The 20725-nt window shown below is 41.5% G+C and overlaps 1 protein-coding gene across 1 annotated transcript; it reads right to left on the reverse strand.

Annotated features, from left to right (window-relative positions):
• Positions 1 to 5025: 5025 nt before the first annotated feature.
• sox8b (SRY-box transcription factor 8b) lies at positions 5026 to 8955 on the reverse strand. The gene is made up of 3 exons (XM_052138876.1): positions 8445 to 8955; positions 7336 to 7565; positions 5026 to 7234 (listed from the first exon to the last, which is right to left on the reverse strand). Exons 1-3 carry the CDS (start codon positions 8846 to 8848, stop codon positions 6516 to 6518), a joined length of 1353 nt encoding a protein of 450 aa, XP_051994836.1. The 5' UTR covers positions 8849 to 8955; the 3' UTR covers positions 5026 to 6515.
• Positions 8956 to 20725: the final 11770 nt, after the last annotated feature.

Below are 20725 nucleotides of genomic sequence, written 5' to 3' on the forward strand. Positions count from 1 at the left end.
CTTTCATAAACTATCAAGGAGGTCTATGTTCACGCCAGCTCAACAGACTGGCATGGGAAATTTTCCTTTAGGCCCAGGGCAAGCTCCGGTCAATCAAAGCAGTTTATATCCCTGGATGCCTGAATGTGGGAGCAGATTTACTGCCCAGACAGCAAATACCCACGGGGGAGTGGAAACTCCACCCCGATATAGTGGAACAAATCTGGGTGAGATTTGACAGAGCGGAAGTGGACCTCTTTGCCTCCCAACAGACAGTGCAATGTCCCCTCTACTTTTCTCTGAGTCACCCAGGCCCCCTGGGTCTGGACGCGATGGCACATACATGGCCCAGAATGCGCCTGTATGCGTTTCCTCCGGTTTCTCTGCTCGCAGGAGTCTTGGTCAGAGTTCGCCAGTAAGGGTCTTGCCTCTTACTGATAGTGCAGCATACGCCGAACAGTGTATGGTTCTCGGGGATAATGTCTCTCCTCAACGGCTCGCTTGTGTGATTCCGGACAGGAGGGACCTTCTGTCCCAGGTGCAGGGGACAATATTTCATCCCCGGCCCGAGCTGTGGAACCTTAATGTTTGGCCCCTGAAGGGTACCATCTGAGGGACACTGGGCTTTCACCTGAAGTTATCGAGACCATTCTAAGTGCTAGGGCTCCCTCTACTAGAAGAAGTTACGCAAATAAATTGGGTGACTTTGAAAGATGGTGCAGTGCACATAATGCAGATCCAGTTAACTGCCAGATTGCTTCAATTCTGACTTTCTGCAGGAAAATTATCAGCAGGCACATGCCCCGCCACTCTCAGGGTTTACATGGCCACTCTATTGGCTTGCCATGCCTTGATTGACGGGGTGCCGTTGGGGAGACATCCTCTGCTCGCTCGCTTCGTTTGTGGAGCCATGCGACTGAGACCTCCTGCTAGGACCAGGATCCCTTCATGGGACTTATCAATAGTCCTTGAGGGTCTGGTTGAGACCCCCTTCGAACCTCTAGATTCAGCGTCTGATAAACTTCTGACTCTCAAGATGGTTTTTCTTATGGCAATTACTTCTCTAAAAAGAATTGGGGATCTACAGGCTCTGTCTGTCTTGCTAGCCTGCTTAGATTTTGCCCCAGGAATGGCTAAAGCAATTTTGCACCCTCATCCTGACTACTTGCCTAAGGTTCCTTTCTCGACTGTACATCCGGTCACTCTCGAAGCCTTCTGTTCCCCACCGTTTACAATGGGAAAGACTTTGTCCAGTCCGTGCCCTTCGGACTTATGTCCACCACACTAGCCAGTGGCGTATGTCAGGGCAACTATTTGTTGGGGGGCCAACAGGGGGGCGGCCTCCACCAAGCAGACAATGTCGCATTGGGTAAGGGACGCTATTGTCTTGGCCTACGAGTGGCGCAGTCAAGCTTCGCCAGTTTGCTGGATTCCATCTCTAAGATTATGTTACCTAGTGTTGCAGTTTGTTGTCGCCGTTGAATAGCGGAAGAGAAGCACTGAGGCAAGGCTCTCGGGAGCGTACTTATACGTCACATCCTATGGATTCTACCGGTAAAAGCGACCCACTCCCATCACATGAAAATCAGTCTACAGGCTATTAAGACAACCTAGGAAGTCCGGAAAGGGCTCATTATTTAAGTTGTGTAACTAGCACAGTCTACATCCAGTCACTCTCGAAGCCTTCTGCTCCCCACCGTTTACAACGGGAAAGACTTTGTCCAGTCCATGCCCTTAGGACTTATGTCCACCGCACTAGCCAGTGGCATATGTCAGGGAAACTATTTGTTTGCCATGGGGGCCACAACAGGGGGGCGGCCGCCACCAAGCAGACAATGTCGCATTGGGTAAGGGACGCTATTGTCCTGGCCTACGAGGAGCGCAGTCAAGCTTTGCCAGTAGGTATCAGGGCTCACTCTACCAGAGGGATCACCTCCTCTAAAGCCTTGGCTAGAGGTGTCCCTCTGCAGCATGTTTGTGATGCGGCAGGCTGGTCCTCTCCACACATTCATAAGATTTTATAGTTTGGATGTTCATGCCACTCCGGGCTCTAATGTCCTTGAGTCAACATCACAAGCTCATGTCTGAGACCTCTTGCACTCTTGTGAGCACAACTACACAACTGTAAGGGGTCTGGACATCCACAGTGCGGCGGCGTGGGTATTCTTGTTTCCAAAGCGCTAAATCAGCACAGCATCAAAGTGTAGCTTTTTGATAGGGAACGTCTCGGGTTACTTAACTGTAACCCCTGTTCCCTGATAAAAGTGGAACGAGATGCTGCGTTTCATTGTCGCACTGGGATGCCCCAGGAATGCTCTTCAGACAAAATACCTGATGATGCACCTGTGATGCATCTATTTTTAGCCCTCCTACAGGTGCATCCAAGGATGTCATCAGCAGAGGCTATAAATTCTAGTCAATTTTATTGACGTTGCACACATATTCACAGCTGGTCACACCTAAAGTTGTTCCCAAAGCGCTAAAAGAGCACAGCATCAAAGTGTAGATTTTATCAGGGAACAGGTGTTACAGTTAAGTAACCCGAGATGATTTACTGTCGTAACACCCTAGTTGACCGTTACGCTCTCTCCAATGTTAAAAACACGGAAGTTATCTATATATAGAAGGTCTCTGACCATGGCTGCTGCAAAAGTGATACAAATAAAAGCTCAGTGAAGAGGTTAGAGCTCTGGTTTATCATGAATAAAGCATGGTTTTTGGCTAATCAGTATCCAGGACCACAACTATCCATTTTAAAATATTGGTTAGGTTTTTTGTCCCCAAATTATGTTGTTTTAGAGTTACACATTTGTCAGCTTCAATAGAAGATAATGGTGGATATTCCTGAGGTACGTAGTGCCACTTACAGTATGTCAGCCATTAAAGGTGCAGTATGTAAGATTCAGAAACCTTTTTTATTAATGACATGATAATTTTGATATATTGATGTGCTATTGTTTTATAATAATAGAATGTACATATTTTCTGTATAACCAAGTTACGTTACATAAATGAATGGAGCTTTTAGCATAATCATTGTCTATCATTCATTTCATGTGTTATTGTAGTTTATCTTGCTGAATAATTAGAGATTAACATTATGACAGTAACTGTGCAGGAAAGATCAAGTTAGCTAAAATTACACAAATCAATCCTTATGGCACTATATTTCACTTATGTAAGTTTACCTGTCCAATAAGAAGAATGCCATTTCAGGGTCAGTCATGATCCCAAAACCGAATGAAGGTCCCTCCAGGAATCAAATGCCCTGCAGATGTTCACTCTAGCTCGACCACAATCACGTTACCGCTTAGCCAGACGGGATTCAGTAGATAAATGTTTTTTCGGCTTACTCTGAGTTTGTGTTGTAGTCAGTGTTGTGCTGGGAGTCGGCACAACACTGTTTGCTGGATTCCATCTCTAAGATAATGATACCTAGTGTTGCAGTTTGTTGTCGCTGTTGAATAGCGGAAGAGAAGCACTGAGACAAGGCTCTCGGGAGCGCACTTAAACGTCACATCCTATGGATTTTAGCGGTAAAAGCGACCCACTCCCATTGCATGAAAATCAGTCTACAGGCTTTAATAGACAACCTAGGAAGTCCGGAAAGGGCTCATTATTTAAGTTGTGTAACAAGATGTTCACACATTGGCAAAAAAGGCGAATATTACGTGAAAATTGTTTCATACTGCACCTTTAAATGTACTGTATGTTGTCGTAACAACACAATGACATATGACAAATGAGGACAAACGTCATGCTGCTTCAGGTCAATAGCAATAGAACCCATTATAAACAATGATGCTGTCTACACTGGAAGCTGCCATTGCGGCATTCTGAAGTGCAACTCACAGTTTTCTGTTAAATTTGACCCAAATCATTATCAAAGTTTATTTACACTAGTCATTACTGGATGATAAATTGTGAACATGTTTCATCTTTCATAGAGCCTACACAATGTATTTTCAGTTAGAAGTATGTAGTTTTGTGGTTTGACAGCTTGAATAAAATACTTATTCAAGGCTTAATACAGAAAAATTGCATAATAAACATCGGCATTAGTTTTACTACCCTGCAAACTCATTGTCACTTTGTTCATTCTTGAAGAAGAACAAAAACCTTTGTAACTTTGGACTACACAGCTTGTACCATCTTCAGCTTGTCCTTTGTTTGATTCATTAAATGTTATATCATCCTCTTGTGGTCTCCCAACACTATTACACCAGACTGTTAATCAGAGGACAACTGAGTGAATTGAAAAGCCTGCATATTGGGCTTATAATTTAAATGTTGGCTAGTTTTAATATATCAATGCCTCAAAAATATACCGATAAAATAATGTGCTGATCAATAATCAATATTTTATGACATCCCTACCAACAACACAAAGAAATGGTTGAGAACGTTTGTGTCAACCTGTCAAGTGTAGACAGCCTCAAGCTATTGGATCATGTCAATGGACATGCCCGGTGTAGACAGGGTGGAAGAAAGAGAAAGGATCAAAGTTAATCACACCCAGTAGTTGTTAATAATAATCTTTCCACTGTAGCACACAATACACTGTGTAGTGGATAGCATGCATTTTAAGAATAATTAACTTACATAGAGATAAATTTCTTTGCATTTTGCAAAAAGTCACTTGCAAGGAAAAAATTCCAGTTCCTTTAAATGTCCACTTATATGATATTAGTCTCATTAAAATAATCAAAATAACTAGGCTTAAATGTTGTTTACACTTATAAAATGTTAATCAAAGTCATTGTGATAAAGTTAAAACCCTTTTTAAAATAGTTAATGAACTCTTGTGAAAGAGCTAACAGTGTAGCTCCTGTCGCAGGCAGCTGCAGTTTCAGTTGCCGCATGCGACAAACGGCTGCGCAGCTGTTGTGAAGAATGCCACTGCTTTCAATAGACTCTTAAGTAAAAAAAATATTCTGTATTTTATGGTATATATTTGTTACAAATGGCATATCATATGCTTTTACACTGCAAATTGCAAAGGTATTGAAAAATGTATGAACTTGAATACAGACCTTAAAATTTAGCTGTCTATAATCTTTAAAACATTTGAAAATATTAATAGGCATTAGCTTCTGAAAGAAGTGGAGACAGACATTTGTTAGGGGAAAAAAACATATCACCAGCATTTAATGTTAGCATATTGTAAATACTTCTTAACATAAAGTGAAGATTCACATCTATGTCATTTTAAAATGATACACCAGGTAAAAGAAAATGTACAGAAAACATTGTTTTGTGTGTTCACAGTCAAAACATTTAATATACAGTAAAACCACACTCTAGAAATGACAAGTTTGACAAAAGGCATTTTGAAGCGGTGTTAAAAACTGAATGCTGTATGAATGTAGAAATAATTTTCTTCACAATGGCAATAAGCATGTGAAGGCAACGGATGATAATGATTACAAACTGACCTTACTGCAAATGAATAGTTTCGTTTAAATGAAATTGAGTGACCACTGAGAAAAAGGTTGTGTTGCAGCTGACGCGTCACTCACAGCAGAGCAGCAACATCCTGACTAATCTTACTTCTGTCAGTGTGCCAAACACACACACCTGTTGCTTCACGTGACATTTTCTTTCCCTCAGTTGGCTTCTGCTTTTGTAAAAAAAAAAAAAAACAAGGAATGGAAAAGTGATTTATATTTTTCCAGGAATGCTTTAAAATCAATGATTGTTCAGTCAGCGCAATACAGCTGACTGTTCTGGAATTATTTTATCCCTCCACCATTTTTAACTGTTAAAACAAACTTTTGTACCATAAACAGAAAAAAAATGACAAAACATAACATAAATATACATGGAATTTTTCATTAAAAAGACATTTGGGTCAAAAATGAATTCACCAGAGAGGTTTCGCAGTTGACAAATGCTTCCATCAGATTCTGAAAGCATTTGATCAGTTCCAGTACACGTGTGTGTCTATGTTTCCCCGTCTGCACTTTATTCCTCTCCAGTCCAATTCTGTGGAATCACAAAGAGTGAAAGCACACATGTGGTTCTGGATATGGGCTGCGGTGACAGGTGTTCCTCACAGAGGATTTCCACTGGTTGTGCAGGCACTAATACATCCTGTTCAGCACCGATGGTCAAGGATTAGATGTACAAGTGGGGTCCAAAAGTCTGAGACTAAATTCAATGCTAAATTTGAATTACAAATGAATTTACAAGAACTTCTCAGCATGATTTGAGAATATTCCAAAGATCATCTTTGCTTTACAAATTTGCTTTAATAAAAAAAGTGCAGAATCTAAAATATATTTCATCTCTTGGATTTAACTTTGGCAAAATCTTAAAACTTTTGGTTTATTTCCTGCTTTAAAAGACCAAAATAATCCCAGATTTTCAATGTGCTCTTAGAATTTTGGACCAGTTTTGTGGATGATCTATGGTGGCACAATATATAAAAATCAACAGGCACTCATTTCTTTGTGTTTAGACAGTTGGCACACTTTCTCAGCCAACGCTGTCCTTCATTAGTGCATCAGAGTAAGGAACACAGTTCCGGTCCAGCCTCATGGCCTTGATAACGTGGTGTAAACCGACTGATCCCAGGTAGTGGTGGGACTGTGAGGTGGAGGAATGGACAAGCTGTTCAGTATGGGGCTTCCGTACGGCCGTCGGGAGGAATGGAAGTACGGGTACTGGTACAGGCCAGACGGGTAGCTGGGATATGGGCTGTAGTAGTTGGAGCTCTGAAGGTCTGTATAGTCGCACTGCGTACTGGAGAACGAGGCGGCTGAGGGGACACATGGCTGACCACTATATGCACTATACTCAGAGTGCGAGGGTGATCGCTCGCTGTAACGAGTTGGGCTCAACTGCTCGGTTTTAATGTGCGGTCTGTGCTGACCTGCTTCGCTCGTGCTGGGCGACGAGGAAGTCGCAGCTCCTTTGCGACTCCAGGCAGGACCGTTGCTCGCCAGTTGGTCATAGGATGTAGCGTACGCCCCTCCCGAGCTGCTGCTCTGCCCGTGCTCTGAGGTCATAGGGGTCGTCGTTGCCCCAACATGACCACTGAGAGGTAAGTACTGGTCAAACTCGTGGACATCAAAGGTCTCCATATTGCTGATGACATCCGTACTGAGTTCGGAAATGTCGACATTGCTGAAATCGATGTTCTGTCGATTGCTGTCGAGCAAACGTCGTCCTTCATGCTTTAAATCTTGCTTTCCTCCATGATGAAGGTCGGTTTTAGGCGTGGTTGGGGGTGTCGGGGGTCCATGGGGCTGGCCTAAAAAATTTTAAAGCAGTAAGACAAAATAATGTTCAGGTTATACATCTATTTGCATCCAAGCACAATGAAATGCTCCATATGAAGCACTTGTAACTCACCAGTGTGTCTGGAGTGATGATCGGATAAACCTGCCAAACCCCCCATTCCAGGTTCAGCTTTATACATGTGATGGGTGAGATCCAGCCCTGCATCCGACTCGCTCTGACCCGCTTTCACACTCTTCCGTCTTCTCGGCTGGTATTTATAATCCGGATGATCTTTCTTGTGTTGGACTCTGAGTCTCTCGGCTTCCTCCACAAATGGTCTCTTCTCATTCTCCGTTAACAGTCTGTGGAGTGAGTATTGATTAGGATTCATTTCAATCACACAATAGTAAGTCGTCATTTTATTTGAATAGCGCTTTTCTCAACAAACATAATTTCAATCATGCTTAAACAGAAAACGAAGCTGTAATATTGTAATAAAAACATGATTGGAAATATTAATTTATTATTATTAATGCTTTCCGTTTCCACACTCAAAATAGTGGATTTCATGATAAAAAAAAAATTATTATAATTTTCTTGAGTTCCATTTTAATACCCTAACATTCATTTTTAAAAATGACCAGAATTACTCAGTTAAGGCTAATAAAGCATTTTAATAACAATAAAAGAGAACAACCAGAGTTTACCCAGGGAAAATAAATTAATAATTAAAGTAAGAACTCTCCAGAATTTTATAAAATCGTAAATAAAAGAATAGTTTAGTGTGGTTTTTCTGAGGGTAAATAATAACATAATAATAATAAAAATAAGAATAGTTTCCCTAGTGTATATAAGAAAATACATAAATTAGTAAAGAAGCTCTTACCTTCAGAGTTTTGAGTATATAGTAAATAAATTAAATATTAGTAATAGTAAACATGTTTACCTCAAGAGTTTTGAGTATATAGTAAATAAATTAAATATTAGTAATAGTAAACATGTTTACCTCAAGAGTTTTGAGTATATAATAAATAAATTAAATATTAGTAATAGTAAACATGTTTACCTAAAGAGTTTTGAGTATATAGTAAATAAACTAAATATTAGTAATAGTAAACATGTTTACCTCCAGAGTTGATAGTGTAAATAAACTAAATATTAGTAATAGTAAACATGTTTACCTCAAGAGTTTTGAGTATAGAGTAAATAAATGAAATATTAGTAAGAGTAAACATGTTTACCTCCAGAGTTTCCCGAGGGTTTTGCTGAGTTCGGCGTTGTGCAGATGGGGATACTGATCCGCAAGTTTCCTCCGCGCGGCTTGAGCCCAAACCATAAACGCGTTCATGGGTCTCTTCACGTGCGGTTTGCTCTTCATCGCGCCGCTGCCTCGTGCTGGCATGGGCACAAGGGACCAGTCATACCCCTTCAGAACTTGCGACACCGCGTCCCGAATACACGCTGGGAAGCGCTCGTCCTCATCCTCCAGTTTCTTCCCCAGCCCTGTCATCATGAGCGACGCGTGTCCGTCCGATCCAGCAGATGACGGCGCGTCAGATTCCGACTCTTCCTGCGACAGCGAGCTGCACGAACCGGCCGGACTGCACGGCGGCTCCACGCTGCTCTTATCCCGCTCCTCTGTCATTATTTACTGATGATTTTAAACCCGATCTGCAGAAATCCGCCTAGAAAGATACTTTATTTCCCTGTATGAGTACCTGTTACTGTCCGCTCATGGAGAAGCAGTCATGACGTTTTCACACTGATGAGCGCGGCACTGTTGAGCTATTAGATGAGGAAGGACAGGCCACGCCCCCTGTGGCCTCTCTTTGTTGAACTTTATGGCTACAATAAATTCCTACTGGCTAACTAGACGCACTTCACAATGAAGCAATCTGATACGTTTCACTCACTTTCATTAAGTTTTAATGTTACTGTGAATATTTTTCTACATTAACATTAACAAGAACTTCTTCAATTGACTGTGCATGCCAAAGTAAAATAAATCTTTAAAGTTTAAAACAAACAGTGAATAAACTGAACAGTGAATGTATATGTTCATTTGAAACTGTAAACATATTTTAAAGGTACAATATATACATGAGTATTCATTAACCTGAATTCATGAATATGTTAAAGGCATCATGAAGAGCTATTTTTAATATTTTTATTATCTTCCCTTAAGTCCACTGGTAATGTTTTGAAAGTCTTTTTTTTATGCACCAAAACCTTTTAGCACCCTGTCTCTGTCTGAAACCATTGGTTTTGGACTAAGAACCTCCTTAAAACTTAAATGTAAATGCCCACTGTTCTGATTGGCTAACATCATGCAGCCCCTCAAATTCAGCAAACTCAATTGGAAGAACATTATAAAACAAAATTTTAGGGTTTACACATAACACACATCCAACACATTGCATCTGAATGTATTAAACTGTTAATCTCAAGCGCAACTGTTAACACTCAGCACCGTAAACTAAAAACAAATTCAAACATTCATGACATTTGAAATATTCTTGAATGAAAGGCTTTACTTATGTCTTTGAATTTGTTTTTAACAGCCCCATCCTTCAATAACAGTTCTTTTGCAAATCTTGAATCGTATTTTGTCTGTTCACAAGCAGTCCATATTCATATGAGCTGAAAAGAAAATGCACAAACATAGTCCAAAGCATGGCAAAAGGACGCACACACATACTGAAAGAAGACATCAATGGAAAAACATCAAAATGTTTGAAGACGTCCATCGTCAAAGACGTATTATGTTTACATACACCGACAATTAAAAATAGCGCAGATGTGCAAAAGAACGCGTCCATGATGTGTTTGTGCTCAAATAAACAAGAGGCAGTTGCTGAATGAAAGAGAACTGCTTCGCCCTTTCAGAGTTGTAACTTGACACAGCATATTTTAAAAGCAGCACAAGATATGTATCAAGCGGTCAAAGATGTCTGTCTAGTGCATGAATATATTCAAAAATAATCAAAAATAGTCCAGATGGGTCCCCTTTGGTGTTATGTTAGGAATAGTTAGCCACACAAGGACTGCTCTCTTGACTTTTCTCTTGAATTGCGTGCCAGTGGGTGGGGCCAAGGGTGCGATAACGCATGTTGTGGGATGTGTAAATACAAATGAGCAATGTTTCATGATGTCATGAACAGACGGATTTCAAAACGAGATGGCAACTGTAAATGCTCTTTTTTGAGGAACAAGTTTTGAGTTATGAAATTTATTCCAACAATCAATCCCCAATTTATTTTAATTTCTACACATAATCAGAGGAATGATAAGGGTCTTCATAAATTCCATAGCTGTCAAGACAAACTAGTTAAAATATAAAGTTTTGGATGTATTCCACACACATTTCAGAGAGCAGTGAATATATTTATTGTGTGAATATGTTTGTTTAGTTCAGTGATAATAATATATATGGGTGTTTTGAGCGAGTATTGACGCTGACTATCACACCTGGAGTCGTGAGTTTGAATCCAGGGCGTGCTGAGTGACTCCAGTTAGGTCTTCTAAGCAACCAAATTGGCTAGGGAGGGTAGAGTCACATGGGGTAACCTCCTCGTGGTCACTATAATGTGGTTCTTGCTCTTGGTGGGGTGCATGGTGAGTTGTGCGTGGATGCTGCGGAGAATAGCGTGAAGCCTCCACATGCGCTATGTCTCCGTGGTAACGCCCTCAACAAGTCACGTGATAAGATGCGCGGATTGACGGTCTCAGATGTGGAGGCAACTGAGAGTCGTCCTCCGCCACCCGCCACGAGGACTTAGAGCACATTGGGAATTGCATTCCAAATTGGGGAGAAAATCACAACAACAACAAAAAAAGAATTACGGACCAATGGGGATCCTCCTGGCATGCAGGGCAACTTCTGTGACAGAATATACACAATTTAATATAGAATGTGTGTGTGTGTGTGTGTGTGTGCGTGCGTGCGTGCGTGCGTGCGTGCGTGCGTGCGTGCGTGTGAATAAATACAACATCTACATTTAGTAATTTAGCAGACACTTTTATCCAAACATAATAAGCAATTTGTCATGCAAAAGCCAGTAATATCTGCAGTATCACTCTGCCAAGTTCCAAGAGTATCAAGAGCAGTATAGAACAAGGGCAGAAGAATGAGACAGTCAAAGAAAGGGATTTGTTTTTCTTTTTGGTAAATGCCATTATGCAACAATAACATACAATTCAACAGTATAAAGTAAACATTCTAAAACAAGTTACTCATACAGTGTTCACCAAAGTATTTGTTGCACATGAATTACATATATAATGCACAGCATTGCAACCACAACATTTGTAAAAGCTGTAGCCAGTTACATTTAAATTGCACAAACAATTATATTGCATTTCTTTCTAATGTAATGTACTTTTATTGATATGATGTGAAATTTCAGTAGATTTTAACAAAAGCTGCATTCTTCATTTTAAGAATTTACTATATGATAGAGAACATCTTGAGACTTACTTTCCTGTGTGCCTCAAACTCTCTCAATTTGAATATAACCAAATAAAGCAAAGCGACATTCATACAATGTGAAAGCTGTATGAAGAATATTCCTCTTCTAAAAGAACAAAGCAGCTGTCAGTCAGTGATAATACAGTGCTTGAAAACTCCAGGCCTACCTAAAGGTATCTTTGTTTCTGCCATCATTACACAATCCCAAATTAGAAAAGGAAGTTAAACTCTGACAGATGCCAGTTTGATATAAGGAAACACACACACACCTTTCAGTTTAAATGAAATATATGCTTAATACAAGTTAGACAGAGAGAGAGAGAGAGAGAGAGAGAGAGAGACACATGCAGATAAGAGCAGCAGCTGAATCACTCTTTGTGAGAGAAATTATTTTGATCAAACAGCTTTCCCATGAAAACTCAATGCATGTTTCTCTCAGCAGCCATTTGAGTCAGATATCTGAGCAGAATGAGAGAGTGTTATTATGGATGTTAATAGTCTGAAAATATGAATCGTTGGAGATTCAGGTTGTTGGTTTGATTTTGTATTAATGGTGATGAAGTACGTCTGGCTGATTGGTAAGTGGCTTACAGTATTTTTAAGTGGATTTGTCATGGAATTGTTTGGTTGGTTTTATGTAGTAAATTTATAGTCATTAAAGGTTATTCTTTTATTAAATGCAATATCTTTCTAAATGAAGAAGAGAAAACATATACATAATCTGTCCTTGTTGTGGTAAAGTTGACCATAGAAATGTAATTAGTTTGCATCCAGTCTTGATGGTGTTTGTTCAGTATGTTTGATGGTGTTTTTTTTCATGTTTTCTGTAGTTTGAAAAGTGCGTCACACTTTGACCTCTCAGATCTGTGACTCACTTGTCTGTGAATGAACATCTACTGTCATCTGTACATTTTCTCTCATTTATGTTCTATTATTCATTTTCTTCAGCGGAGCATTCAGGGTTACATTAGCTCTGGAAACTACACTTTAGTTAGAATGATAATATACATAATTAACCGCCCATATCAAATGTATTTTAATTTAAGCATAATATAAGGTAGTAATTGAAAAAAATAATAATAATAATTTCAGATGTTAAATTATACATTATTTTGACACGTTTGTAGAATATAAACTATAGCAGGGTTTCTCAAACAGGGGTTTGTTATGATACCCTGTAAAAAAATGGCACTTTGTTTTTTTTGTTTCATAATTGATTTTCCTAAATAGTTGAATTATTTAATACAGTGACAAATTGTGAGAATAAACAGGGTTGTGACAGTGCTTTGAATCAAAGGCTAATTCACTAATGTTGCTCTGCAAATTTGCTTTGTAAAGGCCACATATTGCTGAAATAGTAATTAAGGTCATTTCATTTGATGTGCTGCATATATTTTGTGTATCCTGTAGGCTCTGTATTGATAAATATGGGATGTTCCCTGGTTTCTATGTGCTAGATATTGATTATGAAGGGAGATCTTATGGTTGTTATGGGCTCTGCATTGTAATTATGGTCTATCCTGAATTTTGCAGATACATTTTACACATACACATACACAGAAAAACACCATCTAATGCATGTAGAGCAGAATTAGGCAGATCCCCACTGTTGATAATCAACATTCAAAAGAGAGCACTCAAATTTTTTAATGACCTTAAATCCAGCCCCCCCTCCAAACCCATGAGCTGAGCCCAGAAAAGAGTCATGTCTGTTGGCCCTGAGACTAACTGCCCCCTCTCAGACACACTTCAATCTCGCAACAACACTGCTTTACAAACCCAAGTCAGAGTAAACCAAATTATAATCAGAATCAGAATGAGCTTTATTGCAAAATATGCTTACACATACAAGGAATTTGTCTTGTTGACAGGAGCGTCCAATGAACAACAATACAAACAATACCAAAAACAGCAGCAAGACATAAAAAAAAAAAAAAAAAGAATAATAAAAATAAATAATTATACATATACGTACATACAATCAGACACACACCTTCATACATACCCACATGCACACACGTAGTGCAAATCTAATACAAATCCGTTATATAAAGAACAAAAATACAGTATATTATGTACAGTGCAATGTAAGTAATGGCAGAAGTGGATATGCTGGATAATATAAATAGACTTAACTGTGTATTGCACATAATTATTGCTCAATGGGGCACTTTTAACTGTTCATGAGATGGATAGCTTGAGGGAAAAAACGGTTCCTGTGCCTGATGGTTCTGGTGTTCAGAGCTCTGAAGCGCCGGCCAGAAGGCAACAGTTCAAAAAGGTAATGGGCCGGGTAAGTGGGGTCCAGAGTAATTTTACCAGCCTTTTTCCTCACTGTATAGTTCTTGAAGGGGTGACCGGGGGCAACCAATAATCCTTTCAGCAGTCCGAACTGTCCTCTGTAGTCTTCTGATGTCTGATTTCGTAGCTGCACCAAACCAGACAGTTATTGAAGTGCAGAGGACAGACTCAATGACTGCTGAGTAGAACTGTTTCAGCATCACCCCACACTTCCTGTAGCACTTGCCATAGATGTGGTTGTCTTGTCGGGCATTTCTCACGCACCTTACAGTCTTGCTGACCCCACAAAAGATCTATAATACTCTCTTCCAATTATCTGTTATCCAATGTCTGTGTTTCAAAAGTGGCTTTTTCTTTGCAATTCTTCTCATAAGGCCTGCACCCCTGAGTCTTCTCTTTACTGTTGTACATGAAACTGGTGTTGAGCAGGTAGAATTCAATGAAGCTGTCAGCTGAGGACATGTGAGGCGTCTATTTGTCAAACTAGAGACTCTGATGAACTTATCCTCTTGTTTAGTTGTACATCTGGCCTTCTGCATCTCTTTCTGTCCTTGTTAGAGCCAGTTGTCCTTTGTCTTTGAAAACTGTAGTGTACACCTTTGTATGAAATCTTTTCTTTTTGGCAGTTTCAAGCATTGTATAGCCTTCATTCCTCAAAATAATGATTGATTGACGAGTTCTAGAGAAAGCTGTTTCTTTTTTTGCCATTTTTGACCTCATATTGACCTTAAGACATGCCAGTCTATTGCATACTGTGGCAACTCAAACATAACGACAGCATTAAGCTTCACTTAATGAACCAAATAGTTTTCAGCTGTTTGATATAATGGCAAATTATTTTCTAGTACCAAATTAGCAATTTAGCATGATTACTCAAGGATAAGGTGTTGGAGTGATGACTGCTGGAAATGGGGCCTATCTAGATTTGATCAAAAATGCCTTTTTGAAAAAGTGATGGTGCTGTTTTTTTACATCAGTAATATCCTAACTATACTTTGTGATCAGTTGAATGCCACTTTGTTGAATTAAAGTACCAATTTCCTTCAGTGAAATCTGTACATTATTCCAAACTTTTGGCTGCCAGTGTATATCTTATATATATATATATATATATATATATATATATATATATATATATATATATATGATAGTATAGTCAAGGATTTGTGCATTTTGACATTGATCAGAATATTTCCAAAGCATAATTGTATCAGTGTTATTCTAATTTCAATTACATAAATCAAATTAACATTCAAACATTTAATCAACAACACACTTTATTTAGAGGCATATATTTGTGTACGTGTGCATGTCCATCATGCAATTAGACTATGCAGATTCATTTGCTGCCAATATCCAGTCTGCTTCGTCCCACCCACAACGTCGGATGGTTTCGTTTTCATTGTTGATGGGTTTTTGAGTGGGGGATCAAACAAGCTAAAGTTGAAAGCTGTCTGTATGGAGTCTAACTGCTTACTGTAGCTTAGTTTGCTGTGTATCTTAAAATTTGACAAATTCTTGTAAACTTAGCTAGAAATGAAATGTTATGAAAATTGCACATCAAGATTATAGTGACTAAAATGATCATGGTTATCAGTATTATCGCGGTATTGTTAAAATGTGCTGGAAAATTAAAAAAAAGTACTGCACCGAGGTGAAACAGATGGCGCTGAAGCTGGGTGGGCACCTGGCGAACTGAATCACGTAGCCGAATCGGATGGTCCAGGCCAGCCACCGCGACTGGTTGCAAAACATAAGCCACGCATCCAAGCTCCGGGCAAGGGGCTCTAAGCGGATGATCACGTGTGATGTACCTGGAGATGAGGCTTCACGGTGGGGGGGAGCAGGCGACGTCACGTCAGGGAGCGTTGCTTCGTGCCAAGGTGGATGTGCTGAGGACAGGCTCGAAGCACTTGAATTGCTCCGCGTACCCATCCTGGGGTCATCTGTCACCTGCGGGGAGCTCTACGTTGGGGATGAGAGCTGGGCCTGGGCTGGGGTTTCACCTCTGCAGGGGGACACCCTCGGCCACAGCAGGGCAAGATGTGTTGAATAGCCTCCGTCTGTTCCTTCACCACCGAGAACTGCTAGGCAAAGTCCTCAACAGCCTATCTGGGAGCCTTGTCGAAGTCCCGCATCTCAACCAGATTCAGCCACAGGTGGCGTTCCTGGACCATGACCATCTCGGGACCGGACGGGGACAGACGAGCGTGTTGGGGAATGGGTGGTCTGTGGGGATTTATCTGGCGACACCTTGCCCATTAAATTTCCCAAATCGCCTCCAGCGCCATCCTGTTGGATATTTTCGTCATTACAGCAGAAACAACTTAAAATACTCCATCATTTTTGGGTATACAGATAAGTGTACATCATTAGAGACTATAAAGGGTCTACTTTTATTTGTGTACACTCACAATAACAACAAAATCTGGTGCTTTTGTAAAATAAAGAAAATAAAAAGGGTGAACTTTTTATTGGGGTGAACGTTCACAAGCATATTTCCGAAACACGTCACAAAAATGAACTGAAACACTGCGAATACTACTGGGGATTGATGTAAACACATTTCATAAATTTTTCTGCTTGTTTGCAATGATACACAGGCAAGAAAGCTCCAGTATAGTATGGAAGAGTTAACATTTTCCTCAGAAGAAGAACGGGACTCCAATGAACGTTTGTATTTTGAAGAGAGACTTGATCCAGTCGAGGATACAATTTCGGACGAGTAAGTCATTTAGTTTTTATTAGCTGACATGCTATTTTATATAAACATGTACATATTTTACTAGTGGTACTGTTTCCAGACTTGCCAGCCAGGATACAGAGTACTGACATTTGAAATATGACTCCTAATAAGCAAGTTTTAGTTACATTTAAATGCTGTTTCGGCTAAAGCAGCTATTTAAATTGTATTCTGTATAATATAAATATGATATTTAATATGATATAAAAATAATATTAATGTTTAGATTATATTTTATCTAGTGTTTATAATGCCTCTTTATCATCAACAAAGCTTGTGCTTGCAAATATGTGTTAGGGTTAAATTAGTAAAATGCACTTTAAATATTCCCATATTAGAAAATCAGCATATTAATTCAACTTTGATCACAAATTGCATTTTACAATATATTTAAATAGAAAATGGTTCTTTTAAATTGTAAAAAGTGTTCAGAATATCAATGTTGTTTCTGTATTTTGGATCAAATAAATCCAGTCTTGGTGAGCAGAAGAGACTTCTTTTAACAGTAGTGTAGGTCTAAAATTAAGTAAAGTCTTTATGTAAAGAAAATATATAGTCAGATTACTTCTTTTAACTTAAAACTTGATTTGGATCATTAAGTCTCCTCACATTCATTCTCTATCCCTCATTGATAGGCCCAGGGGAGGGTCTTTGTCTCTCATGTGTGAATTACAATGAATATTTATGATCATTCATGCCTCCTCGCATATTACCTTTCAACACTAAAATTGTCTTACAAAAGTTAAATTAGTATATTGTTTTGTATGAATGAGTGATCAGGATGGTTTTCACATAATTTTGTAGCAAAAACTCTAGGCTACAAGATCCAGTCCTCAAAAGGCTTGTGGACAAATGTTTATTATGTGTTATATGACCTTATTTCAGTGACATAAAATTATTTTTTTTCAAAAACCATGCATAAACGTTATTTTCTCAAAAATACAAACCTGTACATACATGTTGCTCACATATTATTGTAGCCCAGTTTGTAATTATGTTTTTAAGCAACTGAAAAAAGCACTCTCCGGGAACCAGCACCTTTTCGTGGTATAGAGGTTTGTGTGCCCTTATGATCCTGAGGGCTGTGTTGTCTGGAGCCAGGTGCTCCTGATAGGGTCTCCCAAGGCAAAGTGGTCTGAGGTGAGGGGCCAGACTAAGAATGGTTCACAAAGACTCCATGAAAAAAACGGCAAGAGGAGGAGTTACCCTGCCCGGAGGAACTTGTCGATGGAGGGCTTGTCGGCGAGTGCCTGGTGGCCAGGCTTGTCAAGGAGCCCGGCCGGGCACAGCCCTGAGAAGTGACGTGAAACCCCCCTCTACATCCCTTGGGCCCACCACCCATTGGAGAAACCACAGGAGTCGGGTGCGCTGCCATATGGGTGGCAGTGAAGGCCATGGGCCTCGACGGACCAGACCCAAGCAGCAAATGCTAGCTCTAGGGAGGTGGAATGTTACCTCACTGGGGGGAAGGAGCCGGAACTGGTGAGGGAGGTGGAGCATTACCAGTTGGATCTGTTGGGGCTTACTTCGACGCACAGTTTTGGCTCTGGATCCGTACTCCTGGATAGGGGATGGACTCTATTCTTCACTGGAGTTTCCCAGGGTGTGAGGTGATGGGCGGGAGTGGGGATACTCACGAGCCCCCGGCTGAGTGCCGCTACTTTGGAGTTTACCCCGGTGGACGTGAGGGTTGCCTCCCTACACCTACGGGTTGTGGGGAGGAAAACTCTGATTGTTGCCTGTGCATCTGCACCGAACAGCAGTTCAGAGTATTCGGCCTTCTTGGAGACCCTGAATGGAGTCCTGAATAGGGCCCCAGTAGGGGACTCCATAGTGATGCTGGGTGACTTCAACGCGCATGTGGGAGATGAAAGGGACACCTGGAAAGGCGTGATTGGGAGGAACGGCCTCCCCGATCTGAACTCAAGTGGATGTTTGTTATTAGACTTCTGTGCTAGTCATGGATTATCTATAACAAACACCATGTTCGAACATAAGGATGCTCATATGTGTACGAGGTACCAGAGCACCCTAGGCCGAAGGTCGATGATCGATTTTGTAACCGTGTCGTCGGATCTGAGGTCATATGTTTTGGACACTTGGGTGAGGAGAGGGGCAGAGCTGTCAACCGATCACCATCTGGTGGTGAGTTGGGTCAGGGGGTGGGGAAAGACTCTGAACAGACCTGGGAAGCCCAAGCGAGTAGTGCGGGTGAACTAGGATCGTTTGGAGGAGGTCCCTGTCAGCGAGATCTTCAACTCACACCTCCGGCGGAGCTTTTCAGGCATCCCTACGGAGGTTGGGGACATTGAACCGGAGTGGGCAATGTTCAAAGCTTCCCTTGCCGAAGCCACGGGGAACCATCCAAGCTTTATACAGCAAAGATGGGATGCTGTTGACCTCAAACGAGGAGGTTATTGGGCGGTTGAAGGAACACTTTGAAGAACTCCTAAATCCCAACACTAGAGGCAGAGCCGGAGGCTGATGGGGGATCAGATTCTATTTCCCTGGGGGAGGTCACTGAGGTAGTCAAACAACTCTGCAGTGGCAAAGACCCGGGGATTGATGAGATCCGACCAGAAATGCTGAAAGCTTTGGATATGGAGGGAGTGTCATGGATGACATGCCTTTTCAACATTGCGTGGAAATCTGGGACAGTGCCTAAGGAGTGGCAGAACGGGGTGGTGGTTCCCCTCTTCAAAAAGGGGGATCAGAGAGTGTGTGCCAACTACAGGGGTATCACACTTCTCAGCCTCCCTGGTAAAGTTTACTCCAAGGTGCTGGAGAGGAGGGTTCGGCCGATTGTCAAACCTCAGATTGAAGAGGAACAATGCGGTTTCCATCCTGGCCGTGGAGCGATGGACCAGATATTTACTCTCGCAAGGATCGTGGAGGCAGCCTGGGAGTACGCCCATCTGGTATACATGTGTTTTGTTGATCTGGAGAAGGCGTATGACCGGGTCCCCCGGGAGAGACTGTGGGAGGTGCTGCGGGAGTACGGAGTTGGGGGGTCCCTTCTTAGGGCAATCCAATCCCTGTACGTCCAAAGCGAGAGCTGTGTCTGGGTCCTCGGCACAAAGTCAAGTTCATTCCATGTGAGGGTTGGTCTCCACCAAGGCTGCGCTTTGTCACCAATCCTGTTTGTGATATTCATGGACAGGCTATCGAGGCGTAGTCGGGGTGGTGAGGGTGTGCGGTTCGGTGGGCTGGGGATCTCATCGCATTTTTTTGCAGATGATGTTGTCTTCGTGTCATCTCTCACTGCATCGCTTGGCAGTCGAGTGTGAAGCGGCTAGGATGAGGATTAGCACCTCTAAATCTGAGGCCATGGTTCTCAGCAGGAAACCAATGGAGTGCGTACTCCAGGTAGGGAAGGAGGTATTGCCCCAAGTGAAGGAGTTCAAGAACCTCGGGGTCTTGTTCACGAGTGAGGGGACAATGGAGCAGGAGGTTGGCCGGAGATTCGGGGCAGCGGGGGCAGTATTGTACTCGCTCTATCGCACTGTTGTCATGAAACGAGAGCTGAGCCGGAAGGCAAAGCTCTCGATCTACCGGTCCATTTTTGTTCCTACCCTCACCTATGGTCATGAAAGCTGGGTCATAACCGAAAGAACTAGGTTGCGAGTACAAGCGGGGTGCTTCCTCAGAATGGTGGTGGGCTTCTCCCTTAGGAATAGGGTGAGGAGCTCAGTCATCCACGAGGAGCTCAGAGTAGAGCCACTGCTCCTTTGCGTCGAAAGGAGTCAGTTGAGGTGGTTTGGGCATCTGGTAAGGATGCCCCTGGCCGCCTCCCTAGGGAGGTGTTTCAGGCACGAAGGTGGGAAAAGGCCTCGGGGAAGACCCAGGATTAGGTGGAGAGATTACATCTCCACACTGGCCTGGGAACGCCTCGGGGTACCCCAGTCAGAACTGGTTAATGTGGTTCAGGATAGGGAAGTTTGGGGCCCCCTGCTGGAGCAGCTTCCCCCGCGACCCGACTTCGGACAAGTGGTTGAAGATGGATGGATGGA

Source organism: Xyrauchen texanus, chromosome 12, assembly GCF_025860055.1.
Source record: "Xyrauchen texanus isolate HMW12.3.18 chromosome 12, RBS_HiC_50CHRs, whole genome shotgun sequence".
In the NCBI taxonomy this organism is placed as follows: Eukaryota; Metazoa; Chordata; class Actinopteri; order Cypriniformes; family Catostomidae; genus Xyrauchen; species Xyrauchen texanus.

Coding starts and splice junctions, on each gene's coding strand:
- sox8b (XM_052138876.1), bottom strand. CDS start 8,848: ATGACAGAGGAGCGGGATAAGAGCAGCGTGGAGCCGCCGTGCAGTCCG. Junction 7,566..8,444: donor ACCCTCGGGAAACTCTGGAG/GTAAACATGTTT, acceptor CTCACTCCACAG/ACTGTTAACGGAGAATGAGA. Junction 7,235..7,335: donor TCATCACTCCAGACACACTG/GTGAGTTACAAG, acceptor AAAATTTTTTAG/GCCAGCCCCATGGACCCCCG.